General features: G+C 40.6%; 1 protein-coding gene across 3 annotated transcripts in view; it reads left to right on the top strand.

The window, feature by feature from the left end:
• The window catches only part of LOC310957736 (tensin-3-like), a 33917-nt gene that overhangs the window by 7266 nt on the left and 14510 nt on the right, over positions 1 to 12141 (top strand). For 2 of the 3 annotated variants that reach the window (XM_083928437.1, XM_083928435.1), the window contains exons 2-12: positions 1396 to 1563; positions 1937 to 1987; positions 2387 to 2509; positions 2909 to 2973; positions 4323 to 4406; positions 5218 to 5330; positions 5832 to 5892; positions 6082 to 6157; positions 6255 to 6384; positions 6623 to 6688; positions 7716 to 7817. In XM_083928437.1, coding sequence (XP_083784563.1) covers positions 1411 to 1563; positions 1937 to 1987; positions 2387 to 2509; positions 2909 to 2973; positions 4323 to 4406; positions 5218 to 5330; positions 5832 to 5892; positions 6082 to 6157; positions 6255 to 6384; positions 6623 to 6688; positions 7716 to 7817 — 1024 coding nt within the window. In that variant the 5' untranslated portion in view covers positions 1396 to 1410. The remainder of the gene's footprint in view (positions 1 to 1395; positions 1564 to 1936; positions 1988 to 2386; positions 2510 to 2908; positions 2974 to 4322; positions 4407 to 5217; positions 5331 to 5831; positions 5893 to 6081; positions 6158 to 6254; positions 6385 to 6622; positions 6689 to 7715; positions 7818 to 12141) is intronic. The other variant, XM_083928436.1, reaches the window with a different exon arrangement.

Genomic DNA, 12141 nt, shown 5'->3' with positions numbered 1-12141 from the left:
AAAGGAATAGGAACTTTAGAAGAGCAATTACACTCAAAACTACAAGGTAAGCTGTACACTCACAGAAGCCAGTGTTTTCTTAATAGTGTGTGAAGTGAAGTGACAGTTGTGTGATTAGTAGCCACAAAGTACAGTGTATATAATATGATACCATGCACTATAATGGCATACTATCAAATCATTTTTCTGTATGAATATAGAATGCTATGATATGATATAGCATACACAGTTATGTAATAAAACAGTGTAACATGTTAATATAATATACATAATAGTACATCAATATAGCATGTAATATATAATATAGTATAGTAGAGTCCATTGTCATGGGGGGGCTGGAGCCAATCCCAGCTGACATTGGGCATGAGCCTGGGTACACCGCCAGTACACCAGTCTATCGCAGAGCACATAGAGATATACAGAGACAGATACTATTCATGCTCACATTCACACCTACGGGCAATTTAGAGTTATCCATTAACACCTGCATGTCTTTGGATTGTGGGAAGAAGCCGGAGAACTCGGAGGGGAGAACATGCAAACTCCAGACAGAAGGGCTCCAGCCTAGACCCAAACCAAGAACCCTCTTGCTGTGAGGCCACAGTGCTACCATAGTGCTAGTATAATATATATAGAATGTAATACATTTTACATGTATTTGGGTTGTGATATTTGGAAAGCAGTCCAACAATAGATCTATATCAGGTTTTCTTTTAGAATAGTACTCTTTTTTATTCCATAAAATGTCAGATAATAGTAATTTAATTTAGGTAGTTAATTTAATGATTAGTCAAATAATTGTGTCAGCACTTACGATGGCTGCGCTTTGCTATTCTCTGGCTGACAACCAGCACAGAGCATACAGTGATGACTAGATAAGAGAATAAGGGATGTGTCTGTGGATGTGATTGGGTGAGACAGGCTCTCTCCAGACCGCCACGGCAGGAAATGCATGGCCATGAGGTCACAGGGACATGCCAGCATTCAGGGATTTACTGCAACTGGTTCTGACTGGAATTCTTTGAACGTTTTTTTTTTTTTTCATTTTTGCTTCGACTGACTGATATTGGATACTAGATTGCTGGTGTTCAATCTTTTGATAGGACTTCACTGTATCTTTTTGCAGTAAAGATAAGTGTCACTCATCTCTGACATGTTAAAAAAGCCCTTGATATTGTTTTAGTACATGTCTGACTCATGCTATTGACATTTTCTGTGCAAACAAGACCATCTCTAAAGATATCTGCGGCAAACGTAGACACAATGACTGAAGCGGAGGACTTTGACCACCAAATATTGACTTGAGCAGAGTCACCTGCTTCAAGTGGGAATTTTGTGTGCTTTTTGTGTGGTTAAAGGACCTTAACCACGTGTCTGCTTCGATATTTTCAACAGAAAGTCCCAAGATTCATGATGGAGGAGGGATATGAACTCGACCTGACGTACATCACAGAACGCATCATTGCTGTGTCCTTCCCTCTGGGATGCACAGAGGAGATCTACACTCACAACTTGAAGGATGTCACACGAATGCTCAAATCCAAGCATGCCGATAATTACCTGGTCAGTTTTCATCCTCTGTGCTGCTCATTGTCTCACCTTGAAATGAGCTGAGGTGTCGAAGTGCAAACAGTATTGATGTCATGACTGATAGGGTTTCATGGGATATTGTCATTAGAGTTATGGAATAAAATCTGTGTCATAGGATTTTGAAATGAAAAACCCACTAATTTTCTTCTACGGAAATTATGTATCTGAATGTTTTCACTCTGAATTTAACGCTGGATTTTTCCATGTTCAGAATTAAACCATCGAGAGTATTGCTCTCAGAGTGCATCTTTCATTCATGCTAATGTAAGAATCGGTGTTAAACCAGAATGCAGTGGTCTTAGAAGCCACATTTTAAGTCACAGGCTTTGTTGTGTTTTCTTTTTAGATTATCAACCTGTCAGAGAAAAGACATGATCTCACTAAAATGAACCCCAAGGTAAGTTTATGTGGCAATGTGTCATCGACATGAATTAAGCACAAGTTAATCAAATCCTAGCAGGTAGAGTAAGATAAGATACACCTTTATTGATCTTGAGCGAGGAATTGTGTTTGTTGCAGCAGTACAATAGAAACTACAGAAATAAATACAAATGGTATAGAAAGTAACAGAATACAAACATTTACTGCATATATATAGATACAGTACAAGACTATTTGGAAACAATATACATCTGTTTGGAAAAGACCAATAAGGATTTACTTCAATGGCAAAATAGATCTCTGTTTATCCTCTTTGATCAGCTGTATCTTACCAGCTACAGTATATTATTGATTGCTTATGCATACCTGTATAGAGCACCATTTTGTCTGTTTACAGTGAGTGATGTGTTTTCAGACTCTAGATACAGGCTGGCCAGACTTACATGCTCCCCCTCTGGATAAGATCTGCACCATCTGTAAGGCCATGGAGAGCTGGCTGAATGCTGACCCGCTTCATGTGGTGGTTATACACTGCAGGGTGAGTATCCAAAGGTTGTGTTGTATCAGCTGTGTCTCATGTTTGATTTGATCATTTAGCAATTACACTCCAGATTTAATTTCATTGTAATTATTTTGTAATTACACATTTCTGTACTTTTTCTCTATGCAATTGAATATTTATGGCATCTGATTAAACATTGATAAATCCTGATTGATGGACATAAATATATGACTGCCCTTTTCTAAATTAGCTGTACCCACTTTAAAGATACAGTTACGGATTTGTGTCATAACCAATTATGTTCTAACTAGGGGAAAAAATAGAGTGTTTATGTATAATCCCTTCCCTCACAGTTGGAAGATGATTGAGAAAATAAGTATTTAACTGGTACTGCCTGTATAGTGAATCATCTACTGTCTTCTCTTGTTTTTTCAGGGTGGCAAGGGTCGAATCGGTGTAGTCATCTCATCCTTTGTGCATTTCACCGACGTGTCAGCCAGGTAACCACTAATATGGCTCACATGTGTTGGGTTACTATGAATGTTGTTGTTGTAGTGCTCTGAAGTCGGGATTTATTATCATACTAGTGCGCCCACTAACCGATGGCAGCGAACGCCAACAATCCACAACAGTTCATGAATACTCATCCACAGACCACAGTAAATGTCACTGCCTTACCACGGCTGATTTATTCACCTGCTTTTATTTAGGATCAAGGTGATTCAGAGAGTGGGTCAAAGAAGAGTCACCTCTTTTGAATTCAAAGGAAAACAAGCAATTTAAGGCATGAATCACCCTGTATTGAATTATATGAATCAACATCAAAACATGTTAGTTACTGTAACAGCTTCTGGCCACAGTATCAGTTTCATGAAATCTATTCATCATGCAGAAAAACGATTAGAATGTTCTTGCTGTTGTCAAACCCTAAAGTAAAGAAATACAACAAACATTAGGAGAGGCGGCCTGGTGTATTGCCACTATGTGGATCCTTTCTGCACACGACAGTCATTCATTGTGGTGTGAGCACACATTGGCTTTCGATTTAGCCTCTGCTTCCCTCAGAGTCTGCATCCCGCTGGGGATGAAGAATGAGAAGAAGAATTTGTAAATCGAATGTGAAAGATAGAAAGAGCAAAAAGGGGGTAGAGAGAGGAAAACAATGAGGCAGTTTTACAATAAAATAGATTCACTCGGGGGGGGGCTGTAGAGGGAGTGGGCTGACGAGAGAGAAACAGAGCTGTGGTGAAAAGGCTCCAGCGCCTGTTGGTTTTAGGTCTGTCTGGATAGCAGAGCTGTGCACACACTCTGGCCTCTCTCTGTCCTCCTCTCCCCCTCCGTGTTTACTTAAGGCTGACATTCTCTTCCTCTCTGCTGGAATCCTCTGTCTCCTCGGTTACTTTCACTCTTGTCCATTGTGTGTGTGTGTGTGTGTGTGTGTGTGTGTGTGTGTGTGTGTGTGTGTGTGTGTGTGTGTGTGTGTGTGTGTGTGTGTGTGTGTGTGTGTGTGTGTGTGTGTGTGTGTGTGTGTGTGTGTGTGTGTGTGTGTGTGTGTGTGTGTGTGTGTGTGTGTGTGTGTGTGTGTGTGTGTGTGTGTGTGTGTGTGTGTGTGTGTGTGTGTGTGTGTGTGTGTGTGTGTGTGTGTGTGTGTGTGTGTGTGTGTGTGTGTGTGTGTGTGTGTGTGTGTGTGTGTGTGTGTGTGTGTGTGTGTGTGTGTGTGTGTGTGTGTGTGTGTGTGTGTCCTAATTTAAGGTAGAGTTAACACCATTCAATTATGGAGCAGCAGAGTGTAATCTCTCTCTTGAGTCATAATTACCTAAAGTGTTTAATCTCACTGTCTCCCTCAAAGTGCTGATCAGGCGTTGGACCGCTTTGCGATGAGGAAATACTACGATGATAAGGTCTCAGCTCTGATGACACCTTCACAGAAACGGTAAAACCCCATACTAGAACACGCCCTTTTATATAGCCAAGTGCATCTGTGTGTTTGTTGTGTAACTGGTGCTTTGTTGACCCACATCCAAACACATTCATGTCCCACACCCACCTGATACAATACAAAACTTTACATGTCCTGGTGCTATTTGTCGATTTTTTTCGCTGAAAAGCTCATTATTGTGGATTATTGTCATGAGAATGGGACGTCATGGTCACTTGGTGTAATCCTAACCCTGTGTATCATTGTGAATCAACATCGCTGACACTGAAGGCTCTTAGGCAGGACTTGTTCGTTCTGAGAAAATAACCCTGATGGTTTCATAGTGATGTCATCTGGGTTATCTCAGTGACAGGGCTTGAAGATTTCAAATTATTTTTATGAAAGGAGCTACAAACTACCTTCAGTTTGAAAGCCTTTCAACATTTTGTCCAGGCAGGGATTGTCCAATGAAAAAAAAAATTCATCAAATTGCATTATGGGAAGGGCAGGATCCAGTGTCTGTGGAGCTTGACACATAATAGAGATTAATATTCTGTATACAGTATCTCGCCACTTTGTTGCATTAATTGTGAGCAATTAGGTAATTTGGTGTACCCCACAAGAGCTTTGCTTAAATTTAAAGTTGTCCTTAATAAATATCTGATTTGTTTGTAAGTAAACAAGACAAAAAAGCAAAAAACAAAACAGCAACAAAATAACAAAAAAAAAAACATTTTCCTAGGATGTTTAGACTGATTTTGGTCATGGGAATACTAACTAGTCACCCTGTGTATTATTCACATCCACCTCTGTGCTTTCATCTCAGGTATGTTTGGATCCTCAACAGTCTTCTAAGTGGATCCATGAAGATCAATGCCTCACCCTTGTTCCTGCACTGTGTTATCCTTCACGGCATCCCAAACTTCGACGCCACTGGAGGTTCAACTCATATTGTTTACCACTATACACAGCTGCAAACTCCCAATGAAAATACAGTCCCTGTCGCCATGATAGCATAAAAGAACCCTTGACGCAACCACATCACAGCTGGAGCAGTTAACAAGATGGAGACTTATCTTTCTCTTTTTCCAACACACATGCATGCTCAGACAGATAGAGGCACATACATAAACAGAACTGAAGTGAAGAACTTCTTTATGGGTTCCCAGTAAACCCATGGCAATTCACACCCATGTTTGCATGTAAATTGCTGTTTTTACTCATTTCACTGAAACAACACAAGTCTCCGTCACATCGTGTAGTTGAAATTACTTTCTCACAACAACAGCTTATCACATTTGCTGTGAGAAAAACAATCTGAGAAGCTACTTGTGAATATCTCGCCTAACAGGCTACTTAAGGTTTGTTGTAGTTATATCTTAATAGTTGGTTGCATTATCAGCTAACTATTATTTATTTGAGAATTTCTTTTCCTTTCAGTATGTCGTCCGTACATCAGGGTTTACCAGGGAATGCAAGCAGTGTATTCATCTGGAATCTAGTAAGTAGCTAACACATGTGGTACAGTAATTTGTTTACTTCAAAGAATATTGGATTGGATCAAAGCAATCTTATGTTTAACTTACTTTAATGCCGACTTTAATTCTGAGTTACCACTTTCTGTAAATATCTGTGATTGATTTCAAAACTCTGGCTAAACTTTTACTCACTTTTGTTGTTTTTGTTTCAGTCACATTGGTCCAGGCCACAGAGGCCGTGTATGCATCACCCTGGAGCCTGCACAGCTTCTAAAAGGAGACATTATGGTAGGAAAAAACAAAGCAAATCAAGATGCCTTCTCAGATTTGCTGACATCTGTATTGATTGTGGTAAATTACGCTATTTTTGTATTTTCTTTTGCAGATTAAGTGCTATCACAACAGTGACGTAACTTCAAATCGGGAAGTTATTTTCCGGCTGCAGTTCCACACGGGAGCAGTGCAGGGCTACAACCTGATGTTTGAAAAAGAGGACATGGAGACTGCCAACAAAGGTAGTACTGAAAAGCCCTGAGAGCAGGTCTAAACGTGCCGCCGCTAGTTTTACAGCGACTGCTTTGCTCCTCGCGCATCTGTCTGGACTCAATTTAGACTTGGCACTTGAGACCAACAATCTTGTTTTCCTAAACATGTTACTTGTACTGAGAGAATCCTATTTTCACCACCAACACCATTCATCCTTCCTCTTCTGAATGGGCACACTAATGGCATTCCTGTGTGCTTAAATTCCAGATCCCAGATTTGCAGATTACGGTAAAGTGGAGCTGGTGTTCTCCGAGGGACCTGAGAAGATCCCAGGTAGATTCCTAACTCAAAAGTTGCTACAAGGAGAGGTAGTTCGAAAAGCAGACAGGGCTTTCTCCATTTTCCCCTTTGTGTTGTCCTGTGCTATGTTCCTCCCCCTCTGCCTCCTGGTGAGAAGGGATGTGGAATGCTGCAGAGGGGAAATGTAGTGTGAAGTGTGTGCTGACAGAGAGGTAAAGAAGCACAGCATGTGCTCCCCCAGTGCCCCATAGGAGTGAATCTTGTGTGGGTCTGTGTATATGTGTCCGATGTTCTGTCTGTGTTGTATATTTGATTACAGTTCTTCCAACTCGGTTGGACTTTATTTGTTGTTATTATTCAATGATAGAGTTAGATTAAAAGCTTGATATTGCTCTCATGTCTGTATGATAAATATTAAGCAACATCCGGGGACGGCTTAGCTTCGAATAGAGACTGTAGGTAGGGGGCCTGCCTGTTTCCGTCCAAAGATTTAAAAAAACAACAACTTTGTTTTCCATCACCTCTCAAGATCACCAATGAATAACATATTATATCTCGTTTGATTAAACCAAAATGTGTGAATTTTTTTTTTAAAAAACCTTTGGACCGAGCCAGGCTAACTGTTTCCCTATGTTTGTGCTAAGCTAAGCTAACTGCCTGCTGGCTGTGGTTTCATATTGAGCATACTGACATGTGAACTGTCTGGAACATCTCATCTCGCTTTGGGCAAGAAAGCAAATGTGTGTTAAACTACCCCTCAAAGGCTTTTATAGCTATAAAATCTAGTAAAAATATGAGGGAAACATCTAACCATTTATTTTTTTTGTTTGTATTTAAATAGTAAGATGAATTGTAAGTTGATGTATTTTGATATAATTGCCCATCCCTAAATATTCACACACAGATATCCTGCTAAGACAGATCCTTCTTCGTCCTCCCTCGAGTCATAACAGACGTTACAATAACATAATGATGAATAGTATCCTATGCTACTCCCTGTGTTGTAAAGGAAAAAAACACCTTGATACAGTATCAACAATAGTGTTATTTTTGGGTCCAGGTGCCGGCAGGTGGCAAAATGGGGCGGATGTTATTGTGGACTACAACACAGCAGATCCTCTTATCCGCTGGGACTCCTACCAGAACATCTGTGATGGTGAAGGTACAGTTACCAGACTGCATTAGTCACTACATGACTCTCAAGACTTTATAACAATACCCGGGGATGCCCTATGAATCAATTTTAAAAACTTCAGCTGCTGTTTTATGAATAGAAGAAGTATGCACAAGGTGTTATTTCAACATTAAATGGGGTTTTCCCCCTTTCCTCTCGCTGTTACTTTTCTGGTATTCGCTGTGTTCTCTCTGCTTCTCAAATGCACACACAAGCTCTCTTTCTCCCTGAGGGAATTAACACAGTGTGGCATCTCCCGTGTCTCTGTGTTACTGAGGGACTGCAGAGTGATTGCATTAACATTCAGAAACAGTCGTCACTAACTTGGTTAATGTTGCATGCGTTGCTGACTGAGTTTTTACTCATGAGTGTGACATGAAACCCATACAGGCCCTGTGGAAACAATATTTTTATTCTGGTGAGGAGGTGAAAAGAAAGCTGAACTGTGCCTTTAGGCTGCACTATGATGGGCATGACAAGTAGTGCTGTTTCTGTGTGAAGGATAGGGAGGAGTGTTGTTTTATGTAGGGAATGCTGGGTTCAGAGGAAGAGCAATTAGTTCTCAAGAGATTTCTATTTTGTTGTTTCATCAAATGAATAGGCATGCTTTAACCATCCCACACACATATATATACACACACTCTCACTAGCGCCTGCACAGACACACATAGACTCACACTCAGAGCCACGCTGGCGGGACGTCCTGTCCTAGCTGTGGTTGTTGCTCTCCACTCAACCGCAGAATTCACAACAACCTCCCAGAATAGAGCGAAGTGGTGGTAGCATTAAAACACAGATCCACCCTTTCCCAGTATTCATTCAGTTTTTTTATAAGCTAAATTCAGCTTGATGAAAATGAGCTGCCTTTTTTTTTTAATTTTCATTAAAAAATACCCCAACACGTCCATATATAATTTTATGCACACCTCTGGGAATGTAATGAAAGAGCACAACACTTAAATTTAAGAATTCATCAAAGCAAAGCAAAGACACTAAACTAGGAGCAATTTTTTCTCTTTGCTTTAATTCCAAAGCATTCATGTGGGATATTTACAGCCTTGTTTTCTCATGTAAACTCTATATCTGAGACGGGAGAATAGGAGCTTTGTTGGAATTCTGCATCTACTTACCACCAGTCCCCTGGCAGGCCCAATTTGACTCTTGGAGGCTATCACTCAGAGATTGGTCAGGAGGAGGAAGTCAAAAAAAACGCTTGACACTGTAGTGCTAAGGCTGTGAAAAGAAAACCTCATTTACTTCAATGGCTTTTTGTCAATCAACGGTGAGAGTGTGTACTTATCCCCACGTGTGAATGAGGAGTTGAATTTTAAAAGATTCTTTTTCCCGAAAGCTTGTTTACTTAAGTTTACTGTCAAAGTTGACTGTTGTCTCTGTATAGCTTGGCTAACGGCTGCTACTGCAGAATTTAATATCTGATACGGAATAGTCAAGTGAGAACTTCTGAATGGTAATTGCTCAAATTTATATAAACTCCTAACAATACAGCCATGTGGATAGTTCGTACTATCTGTTACACAGATTCCTGCTTCAACCTCGATACAATGTTGGTGGAGGGAATTTCTTTTGTTGGGTGCACAACAATGTTAAATTACATTTTAAAAAGAAACACCAACATCCCTTTCCAGACTATTTCTCTGGTAGAATGTAGTTCCAATAAAAACTGTTCATGGCAACAAACATCTAAAATCTCAATAAAATATCTACCAAAACTACAGTCCATATAAAACAGAAATAGCAGTTAATTTGACCTGGAGATAAACTGATGACAAATGTATTGGAATACCAGACTTTGAGCAATACTTGTTCTATGAGCGAGACCTCTGTTGGAAGATCATCTAGTATCTATCTCATCTAATCAAATATTTTGGGACCCCAAATTTGAAATTTCTAAAAAGGTGTGTCGGTGTGGTTAGAAAATATCTGATGATTTCTCATTTGTAATATTAAAAATACTAAGAATTGAAGTTGATTGTTCTTTTGTCAAAATCCCGGATCAGTTAATGCAAAACATTACTTACACATTACACGGAAATGGCTGCAGGCAAACCTTCTCACCAATGACTGGACTGCAATTGTCAATGAAATAAACTGTACTAAGCAAAGAACCGTAACCTATAATATAACAATATATAACATCTTGGGAAAAACGGACTACAGTATATGTGCTGATATGTTCCTTTCAAAGTATTGTGTTGTCAATGTCCTACCACACACTTATATCAATATCAATAAAAGAATTGCAAAAAAGTATAACTGAAACACTTATAAAAGGAAATGTTGCTCTTGTTTGTTTTTTAAAGTGTAGTTTTACAATGTTTACTTAAATTGATGGTATTGTTGAAAAGCAGAATACTAATAGATATCTCAAAACTGTCTAGATGGCAAGATACCACTAGGGGTATGTGACAAAATGTTAAATACAATTTTACTCTTCCATAATGGAGTTTCCTCTCCCTATGATTTCTATATGTACAGTGTCTTGTACAATTCGTACGCAAGGCTTTTGGAAGTACGTTTCCCAAAGGGCTGTCTTCTACACATCGGAGGCACATGTAGAAGCTTGGGTGGAAGAAAATGAGTGATGATCATCATTATACTTTCGACTCAGGGTTTTGGCATTCAGGAGGTGCGGAATGGTAGTAACTGTGAAGGAATGGGAAGGGTTGGGTAATTGCATATCCATACACAACCAGACCTCCTCCTGCGATATGAGAGCAGCTTGAGGAACAGTTCTGGTTTTCGCCCGCTCTCCGCACTGTAATTGCCAGATTATTCAGGGACTGACCATACCACAACAACCAACGTGATGAATGCTAGATATAAATGGTTTGACTGATTTTCTTAAGCAAAGAACATGCTTGGGTAACCATTCATGGATTTGTTAATGCCAGTGTTAATCCTGATAGCTACAGTAGTTAAAACAGTGGTTGAACCCCATAATTGAGCTTAGGGCGCATCTGTTTCTTGCAGATATTGTTCACAAGGAGGACAGGCATGCAATTTCACGACACACAAGAGTGAGAGAAAACAACTTGGCTTCTGCTTTTTAGAGCCCCAAGTAGAAGGCAAGGATTGGTTTAATTGAAAAGTGTCTTATAACAGAGTTAAAAAGTCTGGAGCTAAAGGAATGTTGTTTTCTTTCTCTGATCCTCTCTGGGCCGCCCTTTTTCTTTCTTTCTTTCTTTCTTTCTTTCTTTCTTTCTTTCTTTCTTTCTTTCTTTTTTTCTTTCTTTCCCTCTTTTCCCCCTCTCTCCCCAGTGGGGTAGTCCCCTGATGCAGGGCAAGAGGTCGGGTTACTATTTTCCTCCAGCCCGCCTCCACTCCCAAGTCCCGCCTCACTTGTTTACATTCCTCTGCCCTTATTTGGAGATCTCAAGGTCCCCCCCTTGTGTGGAGTGCAAACTCTCACCTTCTCAGCACAGAAAGAAAGCAATGGCCAACTTATTGGTACTCTCTTGATTTGACCCTGACCATTACCTGCTGGTCAAAAGCCAATTCCCGCTGTTGTGTGCCTGTGTTGTCTCCTCTCCTCCTAGTAGTGGCAGCTGCAAAGGTAAGATAATTTTCTTCTTGAGACAGATGGGTGGCCATGAGGGGGAGGGAAAAGAAAAGGGAGGCAGGATGATGACAGGGGTGACAGAGAGAAAGAGAGAGAGAATGAGAGATGGCCAGAATCGAGGGAAAGGGGAGACATCTGTCTTAAAACCTGCTTGCACCTTGCCAAAAGGAATGTTACGAGAGGGATGGTTTTTCTTTTTTTTGGAAAACTCCCGGCGGAACTGTCCTGCATGGGGGCTGAAGGCCTGCTCAAGGCCGGATGCAGGTTCAACTAGTGTGTTTATGTGAGCCAAGGGGGGGCTCTTACATACAGGCGCTTTTGGAGAGGAGGAGGAGGGGGAGCTTTTATCATGCGTGTCTGGTATTCAGATCCTCCAGTCATGGTTTGACTGAAAGGCATGTACTTAAAGCGGCAGATTGAGGGAGAAGCGTAGGAGTCATGTTCCAGCTCTCTATTGTTGAGGAGAGACTGACAGAGAAACAGCAAGTTTTACTCACTTGGCAACGCTGCTCACACGCACTTCTTCTCCAGCCATCATTTTGCGTAAGTCTGGGCTTAACTTCTTTTTTGATGGCTGTGACACTGCCTTGCGAAATGACGGATTTCTGTGTTTTTTTTATTTCACTTCTGAGGATTAAGGATGTTGTTTGGACATATGCTGGGGGTCAAGGGTCAGGTAAGAGGGGAGTAAGTGGCTTAATCACAGCAGGGTGAGGAATGCAGGGGTCAGAC

This window comes from Echiichthys vipera (genome assembly GCF_963691815.1).
Source record: "Echiichthys vipera genome assembly, chromosome: 15".
Taxonomy (NCBI): Eukaryota; Metazoa; Chordata; class Actinopteri; order Perciformes; family Trachinidae; genus Echiichthys; species Echiichthys vipera.
This window is presented reverse-complemented; position numbering and strand designations above follow the sequence as displayed.